We start from the raw sequence: 20891 nt of genomic DNA on the forward strand, positions 1-20891 counted from the left end.
TACTACACCCAATGTGGGGCTAGAACTCATGACCCTGAGATCAAGAGTCACATGCTCATCCAACTGAACCAGCCAGCCACCCCAACACTTAACTTTTTAATTACAAATATTCAAAAGGGTATGAAGAGGTTTTATTTGAATTTTCCTGATGGCTTATGATATTGAGCATTTTTCATGTGCTTACTAGCCATTTGTGTGTCCCCTATAAAGAAATGTCTATTCAGATCCTTTGCCCATTTTTAATTGGGTTGTCTTCTATTATTGAGTTGTGATTATTTTTATATCTTCTATACATAAATCATATCAATCATGCATACATACATACAAATCACATCGATACAAGTCATATCAATGTATGATTTCCAAAAAATTTTCTCCCATTCTATGGGTTGTGTTTTTACTTTGTTGATGGCACCCTTTGAAGCACTAAGGTTTGTAATTTTGATGAAATCCTTGGGGTCTGTTTTTCTTTGATTGTATGTTTTAGTTGCCATATCTAGGAAACCATTCCCTAAATCAGATTTATGCCTTTTTTTTCCTAAGGGTTTTACAGTTTTAACTCTTACATTTAGGTAGTGTGAGATAGGATTTCAACTTCATTCTCTTACATGTGATTCTTGTATATTGACCTTATATGCTGCAACATTGCTGAACTTTTTTATTAGATCTAATAGATTTTTAGTCGATTCTTTAGCATTTTCTACATACACCATCATGACATCTCCAAATAGAGATAGTTTTACATTTTAAAAACTAATCGAAGGCACCTGGGTGGCTCAGTTAGTTAAATGTCCAACTTCAGCTCAAGTCATGATCTCACAGTTCATGGGTTGGAGCCCCGCATCGAGCTCTGTGCTGACAGCTCAGAGCCTGGAGCCTGCTTCAGATTCTGTGTCTATTTCTCTCTCTCTCTCTGCCCCTCCCCCACTCATGCTCTGTCTCTGTCTCTCAAAAAATGAAAAAACGTTAAAAAATTTTAATAAAAAACTAATCTAATTGTTTTGATGGAAATATAAGCAAAAATAAAGAGTACACTGTTTAGGTTTGAATAGTAATTCTCAAATATGTTTTGTGAAATACAGATTCTTGGGATGTAGTTATGTCCTAAAAGCTTTTTGTTGCGAAGTAAGTTTGGGAAATACTACACTAAACAAAATTAAATAGGTTTGCATATCCTAAGACCTCTAGGAGTGGTTAATATGTTCCTATGCACTGCAAATTTCCCTGAGCAGCAGTACAATGTATAATTTTTACATTTGATCAGGAGGAACCTTTAGGATACTATCACCTAGAGTCACATGCAGGACACATTTTGGGAAATTCTAACTGATAGCACTAAACTGTTTACTAAGCACTTGTGACCATGCACTTTACCAGAAGCTCTGGATGGACAATGAACTTGAAGAGAAAAACACTTACCAAGTCTATCATGCTAATGAATGATCCTAATAATGAATCCGATGTTCCATAAGAAGAGAGCATACAGAATAGTTCTTACTGAAACAAAAATCTGGTACTCACCTTGAATCTAAAGATTTATGTGGGGCAGCAAAACAAAAAGTCTTTACACATTGGAGAGATATGTTTCAGCTCCTACAATGGCTCCAGCAAACTGCCTGGGTGCTTGGCAGTTCATCTGCAACTTGGCACAGATTTAAAAAAAAAAAAAATTAACCTTAAGCCCTAGTGTATTTTTTTTAAGCCCCAATGAAAACAATGTTGGAAAAGTACACTTTAAAAGACAATTTCTGAGAACTAGACAACGTTAAAATTATATCGAGTCTTTGGGTAGGTTATTTGATTTAAAGAATGCAAGATTTAGACTATAACCTTAAAGATCAAAAGATAAATTGATCAAAGACCGTCAAAAAGATAGAATCCATTCAAATATATTGTCGAGATAAGGTAAAGGGATCCTACCATCACTTTACCCCCCCACCACACACACACAGATTTTTCCTAATCGATAGCTTATACCTTTTTTCCCAAGATAAATTGCGTTTTAAAAATCTTTTTATTTCACATCCTCAAGGTACGCACCCCCCCCCACCCCCCCGCAACACACACATCTACACTGTTCTCCAAACTTTTAAACTTTCTCTTTTGAAGTTCAAAAGAGTCTGGATACAAAAAATGGGAGGTGAGTGTAATTTCACCAACTGTGCAAAGACTTGAAAACTCTCCAACAACGCAAGGAGAGTTCTGAATTAAGGGTTGCCCGGACACACAAACCCAGTCCAGAGAAAATACCCTATGAGTTTTCCCATTGATACCAGGGGAATTTACCACATCTCCTTTAGTCTCCCAGCCAAAAAAAAAAAAAAAAAAAAGCCATTTCCCTGTCAAAAGGCCTGGTGGCTGACTCCCCACCTTCACCCTTCCTGCCCTCGCGGGAGTTTCCCCGGTACTGCTTAGATTCTTAGGCAGGCGGGGATGGTGAGCCTGGGTTTAGGGGCGCGAGTAGCAGAGGCTGTTTCCTACAGCCAGAGCTATGGTATCTTAGAACGACGCTCCGGGCTCCCATTTTGGAGTCTTTATGGGGTTCCCGGCTGCCCTCATGGTGGACGTGGCAACTTCAGTTCTCAAGTCATCAGAAGCGGGACTCACCGTGGTGTTCGGGGTCGCTGGGGATCGAGACTAGTTGCTAAGGACGCTGTGGAATTCACTTTTAGAGCCGGAAGTATGCTCTTTTAGCTGCTGACCAGGGCTTAGCCAATCAGGACCTATAAATGCAATTCCACATTCTTTTCCCCTCCTTCACCACGTTTGTGTTTAGTTTCCAACGAATAGATGCAATGATGCGTGAAAGACTTTTGTTAGCTTTAAAATACAATGATAAAGCACATGGTAATGATTCGTTTTAAATACTGTATGCTGGATATGCAGCCAGTACCTGCAGTGAGAAGAGGCTTGGGAGTGCTTTTGGGTCTCCTCAGCATTTATCTGCCTCCTCCCAAATCTGGCCCAATGCCCCCCACCTACATGAAAAAAATAAAGTAAATAAAAACAGCATGATTGCTGTATAAGGGTACGTTAGAAGGTTATGTCTTCTAGTCAAACTGTTGTTCCTAAGCGCCTTTTACATAGAAAATCTAAATCTGCCAATGTCCTCTTTATTTCGGATAGTGGGTAAACAAAGCATCCAGGGTGTTTTGTATGTACTAAGCAAAGAGGGCGAATTTAAATGCAAAAGAATGATTAATTTTTAAAGATAGGATACAATAAAATTAATTTGAATCCTTATAAGATTCCCACCTACCAATGGATGAGGAACTTCTAATAGTCTACAAATGTTCACAGGTGTTTCAGTATATGGAAGAGCAATTCTGATTAAACTCAAAGCTAATGTGCAGGTATTGTCCTGGTGAAATAACTGCCTAAAAAAATTAAAACTTCATAAAAATTTTAAAAAATTAAAAAATCAAAAACTTCAAAAGAGAATGTAACTGATGTAAACTTGAAATACATCAGTCCTGATTTATTTCTGTTCATAATAAGCACCAAATACGTTTTTTGATTTTTTAGTACATTTTGATATTTAAAACAGAAAATATTGGTCCAAACCCATAGAATGTACAACACCAACAGTGAACTTTAACATAAACCACAGACTTTTGGATGATTATGATGTGTCAGTCCAAGTTTGCCAACTGTAACAAATTACTACTCCAGTTGAGGATGTTGATAATCGGGGAGGCTTTGCATGTGTTGAGGACAGGGAGTATATGGAATCTCTGTACCTTCCTCTTAATTTTGGCATGAACCTAAAACTGCTTGAAAAATAATAAATAAAGACTTTTTAAAAAATTAATTATAGGGGCGCCTGGGTGGCTCAGTCGATTAAGCGGCTGACTTCGGCTCAGGTCATGATCTCACAGTTGGTGAGTTCCAGCCCTTCATCGGGCTCTGTGCTGACAGTTCAGAGCCTGGAGCCTCCTTGGATTCTGTGTCTCCTATCTCTGTCCCTCCCCCACCTGTCTCTCTCTGTCTCTCAAAAATAAATAAATGTAAAAAAATTTTTTTAATTAATTCTAAAAAATGATAAAGTTTAAGAAATTACAGTATCAGATCCCAGGCTTCTCTGAAACACATTCCTCCTAATAGATCAGTAAGTTGAGGGTAAGAATAAAAGTAAAATTGAGAAATACTGTAAAAGACACATCTTAGAAAGCAGATCGTAGAGTCCCAGCCCACATAGAATGTGTTCTAAAAACAGAGAACAAAGATATAAATTATAATAAAGTATAGCAGGGAAAAATCTTTTGATGAAAAAAATAGTTGAGATAGCAAATTAAGAATGCTTACCACATTCCTGCCATAGCAACATATTTCTTGATATGAGACAAAGGAAATAAAAGCAAAAAGAAACTATTGGGACTTCATCAAAATAAGTTTCTGCACAGTAAAAGAAACAATCAACAAAACTAAAAGAAAATCTACTACATGGGAGAAGACATTTGTAAATGACATAGCCAATAAAAGATTAGTATCTGAAATACATAAAGAACTTATACAACTCAACACTGAAAAAATAATGCAATTAAAAATCAGCAAAAGATATGAACAGACATTTCTCCAAAGAAGACATCCACATGACCAACAGACACTTGAAAAGATGCTCAACGTCACTCATCATCAGGGAAATGCAAATCAAAACCACAATGAGATATCACCTCATACCTGTCAGAATGGCTAAACTCAAGAACACAAAAAAACAACTAGTGTTGGCAAAGATGGGGAGAAAAAGGAAAGTCCTTGCACTGTCGGTGGGAATGCAAACTAGGTGCAGTCATTGTGGAAAACAGTATAGAGGTTCCTCAAAAAATTAAACATAATACTACAATATGATCCAGTAATTCCACTAGTGTGTATTTACCCAAAGAATATTAAAATACCAATTTGAAAAGATATATGCACTACATGTTTATAGGAGCATTATATAGAATAGTCAAGATATGGAAGCAGCCCAAGTGTCCATGAACAGATGAATGGATAAAGATACACACACACACACACACACACACACACACACACACGGGAATATTACTCAGCCATAAAAAAGAATGAGATCTTGCCATTTGCAATAACATGGACGGGTCTAGTGTATACAATGCAAGTGAAATAAGTCAGTCAGAGAAAGGCAAACATCATGTCATTTCACTCATATGTAGAATTTAAGAAACAAATGAACAAGGGAAAAAGAGACAAAAAAACAGACTCTTAAATATAGAGAACAAACTGGTGGTTACCAGAGGGGAGATAAATGGGAAGATGGGTGACATAAGAAAAAAAAAGTGCTTACCATATTCAAAATAAAATAAATATGGAAAAACTGCAATTTGATGGGGGTTTTTTGTATTTCATGAGATCTAGGAAAAATATTAAAAGCATTAAAAATACAAACTACTAAACACATTACTCACAAAAAATAAAAGGTTGGATAAAAATTCTCCTTGAAATATAAAAATCAGTTGATTCTGCAGAGCATTCAGGAAAAAAAAGTAGCTACTCATGAATTCTATAGGGCAGACAACTAAAGGACATGTTTATCTAAGGGAGATTCCACAAATTCTTCCCTTCCTCCTCCTCCACTTTAAGATTAAACTACTCAAACCACTCAAAGAACACATCACCCAAACATTAATCAAAGTTAAGAACTCAAAAATGCAGAAGTTGTGACTGGAAAAAACTGATGTTGAGCTCTGAAACCAGATATACCTAAACAATAAATTTTCCCTTGGCCACAAAATGAAATCACAAAAAAAATTTTGAAAGAGATTTGTTTATAGCTTCTGTAATCCAAGTTAAAGTATTGAAGTGCAAGAAAGGAGTAGGGATGCTTCTGTTTTCATAAAGAAGTGTAAAATAAAGATGTTACACTATTGTGGGGTGGAGGAATTCAGTAAGATTCTCAAAGCAGATTGTAAACTAAATGTTGGATCTCAACAAATAGAAATATATAATATGTTTTTGAAACAGAACATTGATTGGCATAAATATAGACCTAAGCAAATGAAATCGTTGAATCACTGAAGGAAATATTTTAAGAATATGAAAAAAATCTAACATCTTAAAGTTAACCATAAAAATTTTGTGAGTACACTTTGAATCCCAAAATGTGTGTGTGTGTGTGTCTGTGTGTGTTTAGAAGAATGAGAGTGAAGAATTAAATGTTTTTTAAAGTGCATTTGGAAGACTAAATGGCAGATTAGCCAAGAAAATTATCAAAAAGAAGCAAGTATAGGAGGATGTGGCTTATTACATATTAAAATTTATTTGGAAAACTTTTTCTTGGTCCCTATATGCATGAGAAATAAATATTTTCAATATCTTCAAATTCCATCCTTGAGACAATATATAGCTGCATCTTAGTACCTAATACAGTGACTTGCATATATTAGTGCTTAATAAATATTGCTGGGTGAATTCCTGCATAGATGATTTTCATTTTATCCTGTGAGCTAAATTCATTCATTATAAGAGTCTCTGAGTAAAATATTGATATAAATGAATGACCTGCTTTTTTTGTACTTTCATTGAGCAGGTAATATATTTTGTGCCAGTTCTTGGAAAACTGTCAAAATAATCTGTTATTCTTCATTTCTTTTTTATTATTATTATTTTTAGTGGTTTCAGGAGTAGAATTTAGTTATTCATCACTTACATATTACACCCAGTACTCATCCCACGTGCCCTCCTTAACACCCATTACCCATTTAGCTGGCTTCTTCAGCAATCCTCTGTTTGTTCTCTGTATCTAAGAGTCTTTTACGGTTTGCCTCCCTCTCTGTTTTTATCTTACTTTTCCTTCCCTTCCCCATGTTCATCTGTTTGGTTTCTTAAATTCCACATGTGAGCGAAACCATACGTTTGTCTTTCTCTGACTGACTTATTTCCCTTAACATAATACATTCTACTTCCAACCACATTCTTGCAAATGGCAAGATTTCATTCTTTTAAATGTTTACAGCAGCATTTAGCCAAATTATGGAAAGAGTCCAAATGTCCATGACTGATGAATGAATAAAGAAGATGTATTTATACACAGTGGACTATTACTCGGTGATCAAAAAGAATGCTACTCTTCATTTTTATTTCAACTTTAACTGAATGGCTAGACTTTTAAAAATATTTAAGAAACTATTTTATGATTATAAATATTTCTATCATGTGATTCTTTTCAAAGCAAACAAATCCTTCAAATCTATTTTGGGGGACAACTGGATGGCTCAGTTGGTTGAGCATCTGACTCTTGATTTTGGCTCAGGTCACGATCCCAGGGATGCAGGATACAGCCCCACATCTCTCTCTCTCTCTCTCTCTCCCTCTCTCTCCTTCTCCTTCCCCACCCAAATTAAGTAAATAAGCACCATAATTTTGTGGAATTTTTCCTGATTAGTAAATTTGTATGCCTCTATAAATCATTATTATGTAACAGTTTAATTGTAGTTATTTAAAAATATGAACACAAACTATTAGGTAATCCTTCCTCCAGAAGATGGAGCCAAATTCCTTCCACTTCAGTGTGGGGTGGGTTTAGTGACTCACTCCTAGAGATTAGAATGTGACAGAAGTGATGAAGTGGGGTTAGGTCATAAAGACAGTGTAGAATCCTCCTTGCTCTCTCTCAAAGCCAACTGTCACATTAGAAGGACACTCCAAGACTTCTATGGAGAGCTCCATGTGGCAAGGAATTTAGACCTCCTGACAGCAAACCAGCAAAAAAAGAGGCATTCTTTCCACAGTTAGCTGAGTGAGATATTTTGGAAGTGAATCCTCTAGTCCCAGTCAAGCCCAGTTAAGTCTAAATAACTGTACCTCAAACCGGAGTTTTGACAGCAATTTCATGAGAGACTCAGCTCGATCCACCAGTGGATGCCTGAAACTGCAGATAGTACCAAACCCCATATATGCTATTTTTTACTATACATACATATCTATGATAAAGTTTAATTTATAAATTAGGCACAGTAATGAATAATAACAGAACAATTATAATGAGAAACTATAATAAAATTTTGTGAATATAGTCTCTCTCTTTCTCTCTCTCTCAAAATATCTTACTGTCCAGTACTCATCCTTCTTCTTCTTCTTCTTCTTGTGAGGATGCAAGATAATAAAATGCCTACATGATAGAAAGTGAGATAAATGACACAGGCATTGTGACGTAGCATTAGGCAACTATTGGTCTTCTCACTATCCTTGTGAAGGAGAATCATCTGCTTCCAGCCTGCAGTTTCCTGTTGGAAACTGAAAAGCACAGGAAACTGAAACCTGGGAAAGTGAAACCATAGATTAGAGGGCACTACACTGCTTTCAGTGGTCTGCTACTAGAGGAGGCTTCCACCTTTACCCCATCCAGAACTCGGGTTTGTCCTTCTAAAATATCATTAAGGTCGCCTCATTATGCTCTTAAAAGATCTAAGTTCTTGTCCATCTCCAACAAAGTCCTGCCAAATCTGTCCCCTACCCTTTCAGCTCTCAGTGAGCCCTTGCACGTTGACTACCTACCTAGCTCGTCATCAGCACTTTAGACTTCATCCTGCCTTGAAAATCTTTCTTCCAAATATTCACACATGGTTCATTCCTTCACTTCATTTACGTCTGTTTAAAGATCATTTCCTCAAAGAGGACGTCCTTGACCAAACAATCTAAAAATGCTGCCTCTATCACTTGCTCGATTTTATTAAATATATATAATACATGTCATTGACATTGCATTATATGTTTGTTTCATTATTTGACATATTTATTTATTATTTATCACCTAACTAGAATGTGAGTTCTAACAACGCAAGGACTTTGACTTATTTATCATTTTAACTTCATTGCTTAGTACAGTAACTATAACCAGGATGGGTGCTCAGTAAATATATTTTGCTTAAAGGATCATATAGATGAATCATTTTAATTAATAAGTAATGGATAATAATTACTTGATATTTAGTATCCTGTTTTATCCAATTTTTCCTGTTATGAGCAATTATGTCATAAATATGTGCATAAGTAAATGTATACACCTTATATTTGTTTCCTAAGAGTTAGGAAACAAAAGAGATGATTATTTTCATGGCTTTTTAACACATATTGCCAAGCAGCCCTCCAGGAGAAAGCTGTTATGTTTCATGCCACTCCAGAAATGAATGACAGCTACTTTCTTTTCACATTGCATGACAATGTACATTTTCCCTTTTAAACACTGTCATTTAAATAGGGGTAAGATAGTTATTAAATTTTCCTTTCCTCAATTACTAAAGGGCAGACTTTTTTTTCATATAACTATTATCCATTTGTATTTTTTTACGACTTGCCTTGTCATGTTCTTCGCTTAAATTTCTATTGAATTACCTTTACTCGTGCTAAGTGCTCTTTTTTACAATAAAGTGACAAATTGTCTTGATAATGTTAAAATGTAATTTTGTCCAGTTTGTGATTTTTCTTTTAATTCTGGTTACTATGTTTCTCCTTTTTTATTTGCATATAGAAAAATTAAATTTTTTGTGGTCATATTGATGTCTTTCCCTACATGGTTTTTGACTTTGCTGTCACTTTTAGAAAGTTTACCAATATTGTTGGAAAAATAATCACCTATTGTTTTCTCCCAATATTCAATCTTTTTAAAAATAAAGAAAAAAATATGATACATTGCAGCTGGAATTTACGTGGGAGGTGAGCTGTGAGGTGGGGCTATTATTGTTCCTTCCCCTCAACTGGCTGGCTACCCAGCTATCCTTTTACCAACTCATCTTTTCTTCATTGATGTGGATGTGAAATCGTAACATGTTATTGTTTTTTACATTAGAAGTGCACACACACACACACACACAGACGCCTTTTTGTCTCCTTTTAAGAAACAAGTTTTAGACCTGAACCAATCACATCTTTAATCCAATCATTTCTAAGGAACAGAGAAATAGTTTTTATTGCCATGCTCAGTAATTAATTTGATATTAGTTTCCCGGTAATTTGGTATTAGTACTCGAGTAATACTGGATACACTTATTAAAGGAGAGACTCAAAACACTTGCCTAAGCCACATATCAACCCAATTTAAGAACATCAATCCCCTCAAGATGAAGTTATCACTTTAAGGAAAGGGTCTCGTCTGGAAGATTAAGAATAGCACGTCATGATTCTCTTCTGAAAGCCCTCGGAATCCTGGACGTCCAGTGGGAAAGAACAGACACAGGAAGAACCCATGGAAGACTTGCTCAGATCTAGGAAGAGCAACTCTGCCCGAAAAGCCCATGGAACTGATGCAAACAGGTAGTAGAGGACTCTGTTCACAAGTCCTCTTGATTGTTCAACCAGGGTCTCAATTTTGAACAGTATCACTGGGCTTTACATACACGGAGTGATTTAGGTGTATCAGCAAAACAAACAAACAAAACTATTTGTAGCCTTAGAAAAGCAAAATGCTTAATTTCTAAGTCCGAGAGCAGTTTACACTCTTGGGAGGAGCGGAGGGTCAGAGGGTTTTCTCCACCGGCCGTCTTTTCTAATGCTTGGTCTGGCGGTCCATACTACCTTTGCGTTCACGGCGCAGAACCAGCTCATTCAATAGATGTTAGCTAAAACAGCAAGTGCAGGAGGCGAAACTAGAGGGAACGTTACCAACACCCCACAACTCTAACCTCTAATAGCTCTCTCGCAGCGGGTGAGGCACTAGACCAATAAGGAAAAGAAAAGACCTAGATCTGAGGCCTTGGGGTGCAGCAGGACATTTCTGGCTGAGATTTCAGTGAGTCAGCTCCAGGGATGCGTTTGTCCCTCGGTAAAACAAACGTCTTTATTCGATCTCCGCTCATCCAAGCCGTCCCTCCCACTCCAATTCCTTTACGGTATCTCTTTGGTACAACGTTCCATTAACTCTACAGTCCTCTTCCCACCTCCTCCACAGAGACCGTTTCAAGGCTCCGCCCTTCGTTGCCTCCGCGTCTCCCTAGCAACCATCCCTCTATAAATCACCGGAAAAGGCTAAGATCACGTGCTCACCAATCTTCCGGGGTTGCAACGTGACTTCCGGTTGTCAGATTTCCCCAGACGCGGCGCCGGCGACGAAGAAGCCGTGTGGCCCGAGGTCGCGGTGGCCCTAGTGGTGGTGGGCCCCGGGGGGCTCGCCTCAGCCTGCCCCGTCTCCGATGCATCCGCGGCGCCCGGACGGATTCGATGGCTTGGGCTATCGAGGCGGTGCCCGGGATGAGCAGGGCTTTGGCGGCGCCTTCCCTGCCAGGTCCTTCAGCTCCGGGTCGGACCTGAGCCACTGGGTGACCACTCCCCCAGACATCCCCGGTAGCCGCAACCTGCACTGGGGAGAGAAGAGCCCGCCCTACGGCGCGCCCGCCCCCTCCACCCCGCTCGAGGGCCCCGCGGAGGAACCGTTTCCCGGCGGCAGCAGCAGCGGCGGCGGCGTGCAGGGGCAGAGCAGCGGTGAGGGACGTGGGAGCAAGGCAGGGGTGGGTGGAGTGGCGGAGCCGCGGCTCGAGGCCTGCAAAGCGCGGAAGCCTCGCGGAGGGTGCCGCCTTCGGTGCCGCTGGGCCTATCGCGCGCCACACCCTCTGCCCTCCTTTCGTCCTCTGCCCCCTGCAGTGGGCCTGCTCCCTCTCCCTTGCAGAAACCTTTATTCCGGGATCACCTCCAGAAAAGACACCTGCCTTAGCTCTGGTCTGCGCAGTAGGAGTTTCGAAGGGTTTGAGTGTATTCCATCCCATGACCTAAATCAAGAAGGAAGGAAATTATTTACTGTTCACTGGGAATTATGTGAACAGTAACCTAATTCACCGACAGCTTTATTTCTTTGAATTGTGCTTTGTGTTCTGGAAAGAAGTTTTTCAGCACTGACAGGCTTGGATTCAAACCTGGCTCTATTTAAGTGTTAAATGAGGTGTAAGTAATGCTTAGTACAGTATGAGCATATAGGAGGCTAAAAAGTATTTGTTTCCTTTCCTTTATCTTTTAATCATAGGAATTGTGTCTATTTTCTAGACGCTGAAACTACTCCTATGTTTTCCCACCTCCTGCTTTCCTGTTTCTCACCTACAAACTTCACTAAATAGTAAAAAACATTGAGACCATTTCAAGACTTTGGAATCAAGACCTAATTATTCTCTGCAGGATATCAGAAGACCAGTGTTATAATTACAACACTGATCTAAATATTCTCAAGTTTTTCATACATAAAATGGAAATAATAACTGCCTCTCCCCATTTTGAAATCATTAGAATAATAGGCTAAATCATTAAATATTAAGTATATTTTAGATATGTTTATTCTCATTTCTTTGGTTTTAATTTGGGAGTACAACAATTTTTATTTGATTTGTGTTAACTGAGAGGAATAGACTTTAAATATCATCTAGGAGCAAATGAGGATGTGGAAGAAGATCCATGACTTACACAGTGTCATACAATTTGCTTTTTCAACCTGTCTCGTTTTCTTTCTGTAGGTCCCAAAAGGAGTACTGGGAAGTTATAAATTAAATAATTCAAAATGCACATATGATTGCTACACAGTCACCTTCTAAGGCAGCAAAGCTGAGGGTTTTTCATCTTTTCATAATTCATGCTTTGATGGTTACAATGAGGAGGAACTCTTAATGAAACCAGGGGGGTGTTTTGCAGCAGTTAAGAGGCTGCAAGAGTAGAAGACTAAGACACTTACACAGCTAACGAAACTAAACCTTTCTGACACTTTCCAGAAAATATCAGTGGCATTTTCTGCTAATATTGGGGATGATCTGTACACGCAAAAAGGAAAAAGCTGAAAGAAGAAAGTATCTGAGTTGGCAAAAGAAACTTCCATCTGGCTTGTACATTTTTCAAGGCAATAGCTAACCACATAGTTTGCCCAGGGACCTGTTTACATGGCCTTATTCTAACTAACGAAATAGTGAGGGTATTGCTTCATTTGAAAGATCAGAGAGGAGAGAGAGAAAAGAGGATGAGACAGAAAAATTATCCCTTGTGAATATTGTATTATAGTAGAAATTGTATATCTAGTCCCTCGAGATTGTGATATTTCACCATCATGTTTTTGAGTTGTTTAGCCAAGGAGAAAGTTTTTTGTTTTGACATATGCATAGGAATGTTTCCAGCTGTAAACTTTTCTAAGATGATAGAAATGCCATCAGCAGTAGCACATATGTATCCAGTAGCCTGTCGCAGAGACCTAATTAAGCAGCTGTTCTCAAAATATTTAAAACCTGGGGAGAGAGAAGAAGAGAGCCTTATTTACCTCTTTTGATTACCCTAAGTACTGTTAATTTAATACTTTTGAGGTGTTTCACTTGCGACTGTTGGTTCAACATAGATGCTTTCCACCAATAATAATAAATGACTAGTTTTACAAGACCGGAGGTAACGTTGTTGGCTGGTATAGTATCAGAACCTTCTTTAGAAAAAAAATTAAATTGTTTTTAGATAGAATTTGAAAACTGGTAGTCCTTAAATTCTACCTGCAGACATGTTTGATTTGGCCTACCCAGTATGTTAGTGCTTTTAAAAATAGCTCCCTCCCATGGGTGCCTGGGTGGCTCAGTCCGTTAAGCATCCGACTTTGGCTCAGGTCATGATCTCATGGTTTGTGAGTTCAAGCCCCATGTTGGGCTCTGTGCTGACAGCTCGGAGCCTGCAGCCTCCTTCAGATTCTGTGTCTCCTTCTCTCTCTGCCCCTCCCCAACCTGTGCTCCCACTATGGCTCTCAAAAAATAAATAAACGTAAAAAAAAAATAGTTGCCAATATTTTAAATTTGGAAGATACTATGTAAAAATGAGAATACTGTTTTAGAAAAATGACAGTTTAGAAACCCTGGGCCCACAGTCCCACATCTCAACAATGAAATGGAGCTGAAGAGTGGTTCTGCCTTTTAACTTCCCACAGCTTCCCTGGCCCCATATCAGAATTTGACTTTGGGATGTGGAATTTAAATAAATATTGTGTTAATAAAAGAAATGTTTTTTACAGTAAACCTAAATATTGGTTATGAATTATGTTATTTCTTCTGTTTTAGAGCAGTTGAATAGATTTGCTGGATTTGGTATTGGCCTTGCAAGGTAATGTTTTATCTAAAGATTTTTAATTTAAGTTTTTATTTCAAGTGTTTTCTGTAATATATAATATTAAATGATTAGTATTGCTTCCTTAAGATTCTTTGGAGCAGTAGATTAAATGTTGAATAATATTTTGCAGAAAAATTATTTAAAGTCTACAGCTTGATTTGTTTTGAGGAAGAATAGAAAATAGTCATTCAATTTTGTAATCAGAAAATAATTTTGTAAGTTATATTGTAACAACTTTCATGTGTCTATCCAAAAAATCTGATCTAATCTCCTCCAAGACAAAGTAATTTTGCATTGAAACTTTCCCTAAACATTCTAAATATAATATGATATTTAGCAACATACAGTCTAGGTCTTGCTTACAATCAGCTTTTAATAATACCATTATTTTTTTTTTAATGATCATTTTGTGAAAGAAAAGCCCCCAATCTTGACTATGTGATCTTTAGTGAATATTATTCCAGATACATCAGAATTGCACAAAGAGTTTATTGCATGCCAGAATAACTCATTGTTTTAAAGTTTTAACCAAGAAAAAAATGATTTTATTTGCATAATTAGAGCATTAACGTAAATAGGAACAAAACTGTGTTAAAATTTTCTTTCTGCTATAGTTAATTTTTCTTTAGCCTCACTATTTATACTTAAAGCTGTTGTTCATTCGATGTGTTATTTATATATGTGTGTGTGTGCATACCTGCTGTGTGTCTGTCATTGTTAGTATGTTAGCCCACAGTTGTACTTACTTTGTGGTGATTCTTTCAAAGAAATATTTGATACCCAAAATAGTAGCCAATTAACAGTCATTGAAATCCTTATCACTTAAATATAGTGTACCTCAAAACTAAAACTTACAGAATGGGGCTAATGAAGAATGATGACTCTTCTGATAGGAACTCTGTTCATAGGACATTTTCTGGAAAAAAAAAAAGGAAAGCATTTAAGTTGTCTAGGAGAGGAGTTTGCCAAATCAGGCATACAGACATGTAGTTTCATCTTTAGACTATACGTATCAATATTCTATGTTATTTCCTTTGCTTACCAGTTTGCAGATCTGTCTTTAATTCTTTTCATATTGAATTTTATTATTGGTAGAATGATTTGCAAGCATGTCTAGCCTTTTTTTTAATTATTATTATTTTTACTTTTAGCATGGGAAACATAATAATGTGTGATTCTTCAAGCAAGAATAATTTCAGATACATGTTATAAATTAAGTTTTGGCCATACACACACACACACACACACACACACACACACACACATATACATAAATTGTTCTTTCATAGTCTCTTTACAGAAAATGTACTGGCCCATCCTTGCATTGTCCTGCGCCGCCAATGTCAGGTAAATGTACTTTTCTTTGACCTTCTAAACATTAATACCGATTTTGATTTAAAATACAGAGCTCAGATAAATGGCTGAGACTATGTAACAATTATTCCATGTGAAATGTACCAGAATCTACAATATACCAGTCTCAAACATTTTGGTCTTGAAAACCCTTGGGTTGTAAAAATTACTGAGGTCTCCAAAGAACTTTTGTTTATATGAATAATATCTATCAGTCAATATTTACCACTTCAGAAATCAAAACTGGGAAAATTTTAATATATATTCCTTGACTTCATTAAAAACTAATAAACCCATTAGATATTAACATAAATAACAGTTTTATGAAAAAATAACTTTTACTTTTTTGTAAATATCTTTCCTATCTTACATAATAGAAGACAACCAAATTTTCATATCTGCCTCTGTAGTCAAATCTGTTGCGGTACATTGGTTTTGAAAGAAGAAAGTCTAAACTTATACACATTATGTATTTGAAAATGGAGTGTTTTATATCTTTTTTAGATAATTGGCAGATTTTGTTGTTTGTTAGTACACCAAAACTTAATAAGTAGTAATATATTAAGGGTTATTTACAATCAGAAATCTGAGGTATAAGTTAACTTTTTGTACTCTCTAACATTAAAATCTGTTGATCTATACTGCATGTTGAATGGATTTTTTTTATCCATTTATGATTCTATAACATCATGTGTTGGTTATTTGAAAAATACTAATTTACTGAGTTCTTTAGATCTTTTAAATGTTAAGATATCTGGATTATACTGTGTGTGTGTGTGTGTGTGTGTGTGTGTGTGTATATATATATATATATATATATATATAAATTGTCATTAAATCACTACCAATCCCACCAGAAATGAGTTCCAGTATTGGTAAATTCTTGATGGTAGATGCAGGTTTTCCACAATTCTAATTTTTGCTTGTGAAGTCAAATTTATCATTGGCAAAACAGTGTCAGTTTTTTTTTAAATCAACAGGCCCACTGTGTGCATTTTAAAAAATATGTCTGTCTCGGGGCACCTGGGTGGCTCAGTCATTTAAACATCTGACTCTAGGTTTCAGCTCAGGTCATGATCTCATGGTTTTGTGAGTTTGAGCCCTGCATCAGGCTGTTCACTGACAGTGCAGAGCCTGCTTGGGATTCTTTCTCTCCCTCTCTCTCTGCCCCTCCCCTGCTCACACTGTCTCTCTCTCTCTCTCAAAATAAATAGATAAGCTTAAAAAAAATAATAAAATAAAAACATGCCTGTCTCAAGTGTTAATAACTATAGTCTGTCAGTTTTTCCAGAAGAAATGGTGCTGCATGAAAAAAGTGGCTAGTTCAGCTTGCAACTCCATCAGACAAGTGCTTTTCCTCACAACAGCCATAAGCCATCTTACTTTATGATCAACACACAGAATATTAATTTAGAAAGATGTAATTCAAGAATCAAGATTTTATGAAATTATTTTACTGTTTCGCCACAGACATTCTTTAGCGAAAGTGGCTTTTTTCTCCTTCCAAGTGAGTGGGATGAAGAATACAAAACGTACAAAAATATAGTTTGCTGCCAGCTGCCTTGATGCACGCTAAGGAGTTAGCAATTTTACCCACCATTGTTTTGCACTATTATTGAAAATATCAACACCCACCATTGTTTTGCACTATTATTGAAAATATCAACACAATAAAAAAAAATGATGCCTTAGTGTCATTAAGAAAATAATTTTCCACTTGTAGATCCCCTGCAAGGCCCCAGAGGGTGAGTGGACAACACTGTGGTAAAAGCTTCTATGACCTAATTTAATCTTCTGTGAAAATTGAGTTAGAAAGATATAATTACAGATTAAACTGTTCATGCTTAGAACCCCCCCCCCCCCCGCCAAAATAGTCATTAACAGCATGGACAGTGTGTATCCCCTAAAACTGGATTTCAGACATGTTTTACAAAGCAGCAGTGTCACATTGTGATCCACTGTATACATCTATATGAGTAACTTAAAAAAATGTTTTATGGAATACCATTAGAATGTGTGATGCATTCTAATACTTTCTTTTTTGTTATTTCACTTAGTAAGTATTGGTTCTGACCCCCTTTACTGATTTCCTAATTTATCAATTATTTATAGCTTATAGTATGAAAAATCCTTGCTATTAGGAGACATGAGTCTCCTGTTTCCCGAATTCTTCATGGTTCATGTGTGTTAAAAGGCATGAATGTTTTGCTACATGGAATGTAATTCTAGTGTTTATGGAAACATAAATATCAAACAGCATGGGCTTCTTTATCATATATTCTACGTTACTGTGTATACTGTGTGTTGGTTTTCTGGGTTGTATATATATATATATGTATATATATATGTATATATATATATATATATATATAAAACCATATGTACTGTAGTTGTAATAAGTTATTTCGTGTACTTTTAAGAGTAGTAATTTTGTTTATGTGTAATTACTGATGACTTTAGAATTGAACTTTTGTTTATACTGTGACTCCATTGTATATCTTTCATGGCTTGGTTATTTCTTAAAACAATAACAAAAAATAATTACTAAATATCTTTTTTATAGGTTAATTATCATGCTCGGCATTACCATCTCACTCCATTTACAGTCATCAATATTATGTACAGCTTCAACAAAACTCAGGTAAGAATTAGTCTGTAGGTTCTATTAAAGTTATTTATAATGTAAGTACCATTTGGCCTTTGTAATAAAGCAAGAATAATTTATTTTAATTTAGTTAATAAAAATATTTTAACTCTTGTACTAAAATTTAATGTAACATAGTAATTCTATCTTTTAATGTCACTGAACAATCAATAAATTCACATCTTTGCCAAAATTAATTAAAAATTAGAGATATTTAATCAATATTAGGGATTTAGTTAATTGGAGTGTTCAGATGTGCCTAAATGTAGGCCACTGGACAAATGTTAAAATGATAGGAGTTAATGTAGTTGTAGTTCTTTACTAAAATGTCTTAGAATAATGCTTTATTGGCATATATTAAACATTCAATGACAAATTTTATTAAGACCTCTCTGTCTCTTATTCAGGCACTAACAGAAATAACAATAAATTTTGTTCATTTTAGGGACCAAGGGCCCTTTGGAAAGGAATGGGCAGCACGTTTATCGTCCAGGGAGTCACGCTTGGAGCAGAGGGAATAATCAGTGAATTCACACCTTTACCAAGGTACCTTTTTGGCATCTTTTCAATATTAGTTTCATATTAAATTTTGACAAAATATGATAGTTTGGAAAAATACCTTGACTTTGAAAACTTGTCTGAAGTAGCTAAGAAAAGAAACAGACTAAAATTAGTTCTATCTTATTGAATGAGTATATGATAAAGAAAATGCTTCCTGGTCTAGTATCTATTGAGATTGGTCATTCAGCTCCTACTGCTGTTTCAGCAACTCTCTACCGAGGAACAAATATGAGTATATGAGCAGTTCTTACTGTTGAAGTAGCCACTTGGATAAAAGAGACACATGTAAGCAAATTATAGTACATCATGATTAGTACTGTGATTAAACAAACTCCTTCTAGTGCCCAAGGGACACTTTGCATTAAGTTATTGGCAAGGATTTCAAAAAAAGAACTGAAATCTGAGCTGTATGTTGAATTATGAGTAGGAATTGATTTGTCAGAGAGGGAGAACATTCCAAGTAGAGGTGACAGCAAACCCAATTTAATGGATGTCGGAAGGTCTGGGTAATAAGTGTCTTGTGCTTAAAATATTGGACATTTATGGGGTGGAATAACAGGAAGAGAGGCTGAGATGCTCGATTGAAGTGTGGTTGTGCGTTTGTAAGGGACTGTGGCTTTATTCTCTGTGGAGTTGGGAATCTAAGGTGTTTGTTTCAGTTTATGGGTTCTTTGGTCAAGGATTTACTCAAGTGACAGTGTTAAAAAAAAAAAGGCGGGGGGGGGGGGGCGGTGACTGGTGTAGCCAGAGACTTGTGAAGAACTATTACAGTAATCTAGGCCAGACTGAGAAGTCTGAAGTGTGGAAAAGAACAGAAAGGGATGAGCTGGATATACAGGTTTTTTGGGTTTTTTTTTAATTTATTTATTTTGAGAGAGAGCACGAGTGGGAGAGGAGTAGAGAGAGGGGGAGAGAGAGAGAATTCCAAGCAGCCTCTCACTGTCAGCGCAGAGTCTGATGTGGGGCTCGAACTCATGGAACCGTAAGATCGTAACCAGAGCCGAAACCAAGAGTCATATGCTTAACTGACTGAGCTACCTACGAGCCCCTGGATAATTTTTCTGATAAATCCCAACTGTTAATTTATTTATGTAGCTAATATTTCCTGACTACTTACTATGTGCTAGGTCCTGTGCTGGAAATCTGGTATACAGTGAGGGGAAAAAACAAAAGGTACCTGAGACCATGAAGCTTAGAATCTAGTAATATAAGGGATATTAAGTAAAATTAAGTAAAATAATTTTACTTAATTTACATTAAGTAAAATAATCCCATTAATGAATAAATAACTACAAATTGAGATTTGTTCCCTGAAGGAAAAGAAAAGGATCTGTGAAAATGTTAAAGGTTTAGGAACAGTGTCCCTAATAAAATAACACATAAGCTGACATCTGAATGGTGATTAGGAGGCTGAGGCCCATTTGTGTGAAGACACTGTCACAAGGAGAACATGGAGAATTCGGGTAATTGAGAGAAAGCTCAAATGGCTGAAGCTCACAGAGCAAAAGAGAGAGCAGTGTGACAGAATGCTGAAGAGGGAGGTGAGACCCAAGTGTATGACGTTTAGGCCACTTTAAGAATATTGAAGCGTTTTAGATCAATGACATGACCTAAAGACATGAAGAGAGGTCAGTGACATTATCGGATTTATGTTTTTAAAGGATCATTGCAAATGGAGATGAAAATATTATAGGAGGACCAAACTAGGTAAAAGGATACATATTCACATGCTATAACTTTAATCTAGGTGACAAATAATGGTAGCTCAGACCATTGGGTGGCATCTTTTGAGATAGATCTAAGTGGATACTTTTGCAATATATTTAGGTAAAACTTATGGAACTTGGTGATAGACTAGGGATGGTAGGTGATAGAGGAGGAGCTATCCTCAATGACTCCTAGGATTTTGGCTTATGTAACTAGATGTCAAATAAAGCCATTCTCGGAAGTACAGCGTATTTTTTTATTTAATTCTAACTTTTTTGGAGCAGGGTTGACCTTTCTTGGGGGAAAGCTTAGTCATAGCAGACAAGGAAGCAAAGCAGTAACCCAAAGTGATTCACAGATTTGATTCACACGAGAGGAATGAGCTTTGGGGCTCTCCTAGACTGAAGTGCCTTAACTGCACAGTGATCAGTAGATAAAACAAGTGAGACAGTATGGATTCACCAATATTTACATTTTTATACTCACATCTGAGAGAAAAAGAACAAATCTGTAGTGTCCATTAAGTCATCAAGCTTAGAGTTTTGCAGTATTACTTCTTAAAAAAAAA

The 20891-nt window shown here is 36.6% G+C and overlaps 2 protein-coding genes across 7 annotated transcripts in view; one reads left to right on the top strand and one right to left on the bottom strand.

Moving 5' to 3' along the window:
• Positions 1 to 11044, bottom strand: part of TMEM232 (transmembrane protein 232) — a 211669-nt gene extending 200625 nt beyond the window's left edge. Inside the window, exons 1-3 of one of the 5 annotated variants that reach the window (XM_049647699.1) lie at positions 10890 to 11044; positions 2608 to 2820; positions 1522 to 1642 (exon numbers count right to left, since the gene is read on the bottom strand). The gene's annotated coding sequence lies outside the window, so the exon portion shown is untranslated. The other 4 variants (XM_049647700.1, XM_049647703.1, XM_049647698.1 and 1 more) reach the window with 4 other exon arrangements.
• The window catches only part of SLC25A46 (solute carrier family 25 member 46), a 29527-nt gene continuing 18792 nt past the window's right edge, over positions 10157 to 20891 (top strand). Inside the window, exons 1-5 of one of the 2 annotated variants that reach the window (XM_049647706.1) lie at positions 10157 to 10266; positions 14010 to 14052; positions 15348 to 15405; positions 17975 to 18052; positions 18501 to 18601. In XM_049647706.1, the coding sequence (XP_049503663.1) occupies positions 10248 to 10266; positions 14010 to 14052; positions 15348 to 15405; positions 17975 to 18052; positions 18501 to 18601 (299 nt within the window). In that variant the 5' untranslated portion in view covers positions 10157 to 10247. Of the gene's footprint in view, positions 10267 to 11045; positions 11431 to 14009; positions 14053 to 15347; positions 15406 to 17974; positions 18053 to 18500; positions 18602 to 20891 lie in introns of those variants that run through there. The other variant, XM_049647705.1, reaches the window with a different exon arrangement.

Source organism: Panthera uncia (assembly GCF_023721935.1).
Source record: "Panthera uncia isolate 11264 chromosome A1 unlocalized genomic scaffold, Puncia_PCG_1.0 HiC_scaffold_17, whole genome shotgun sequence".
In the NCBI taxonomy this organism is placed as follows: domain Eukaryota; kingdom Metazoa; phylum Chordata; class Mammalia; order Carnivora; family Felidae; genus Panthera; species Panthera uncia.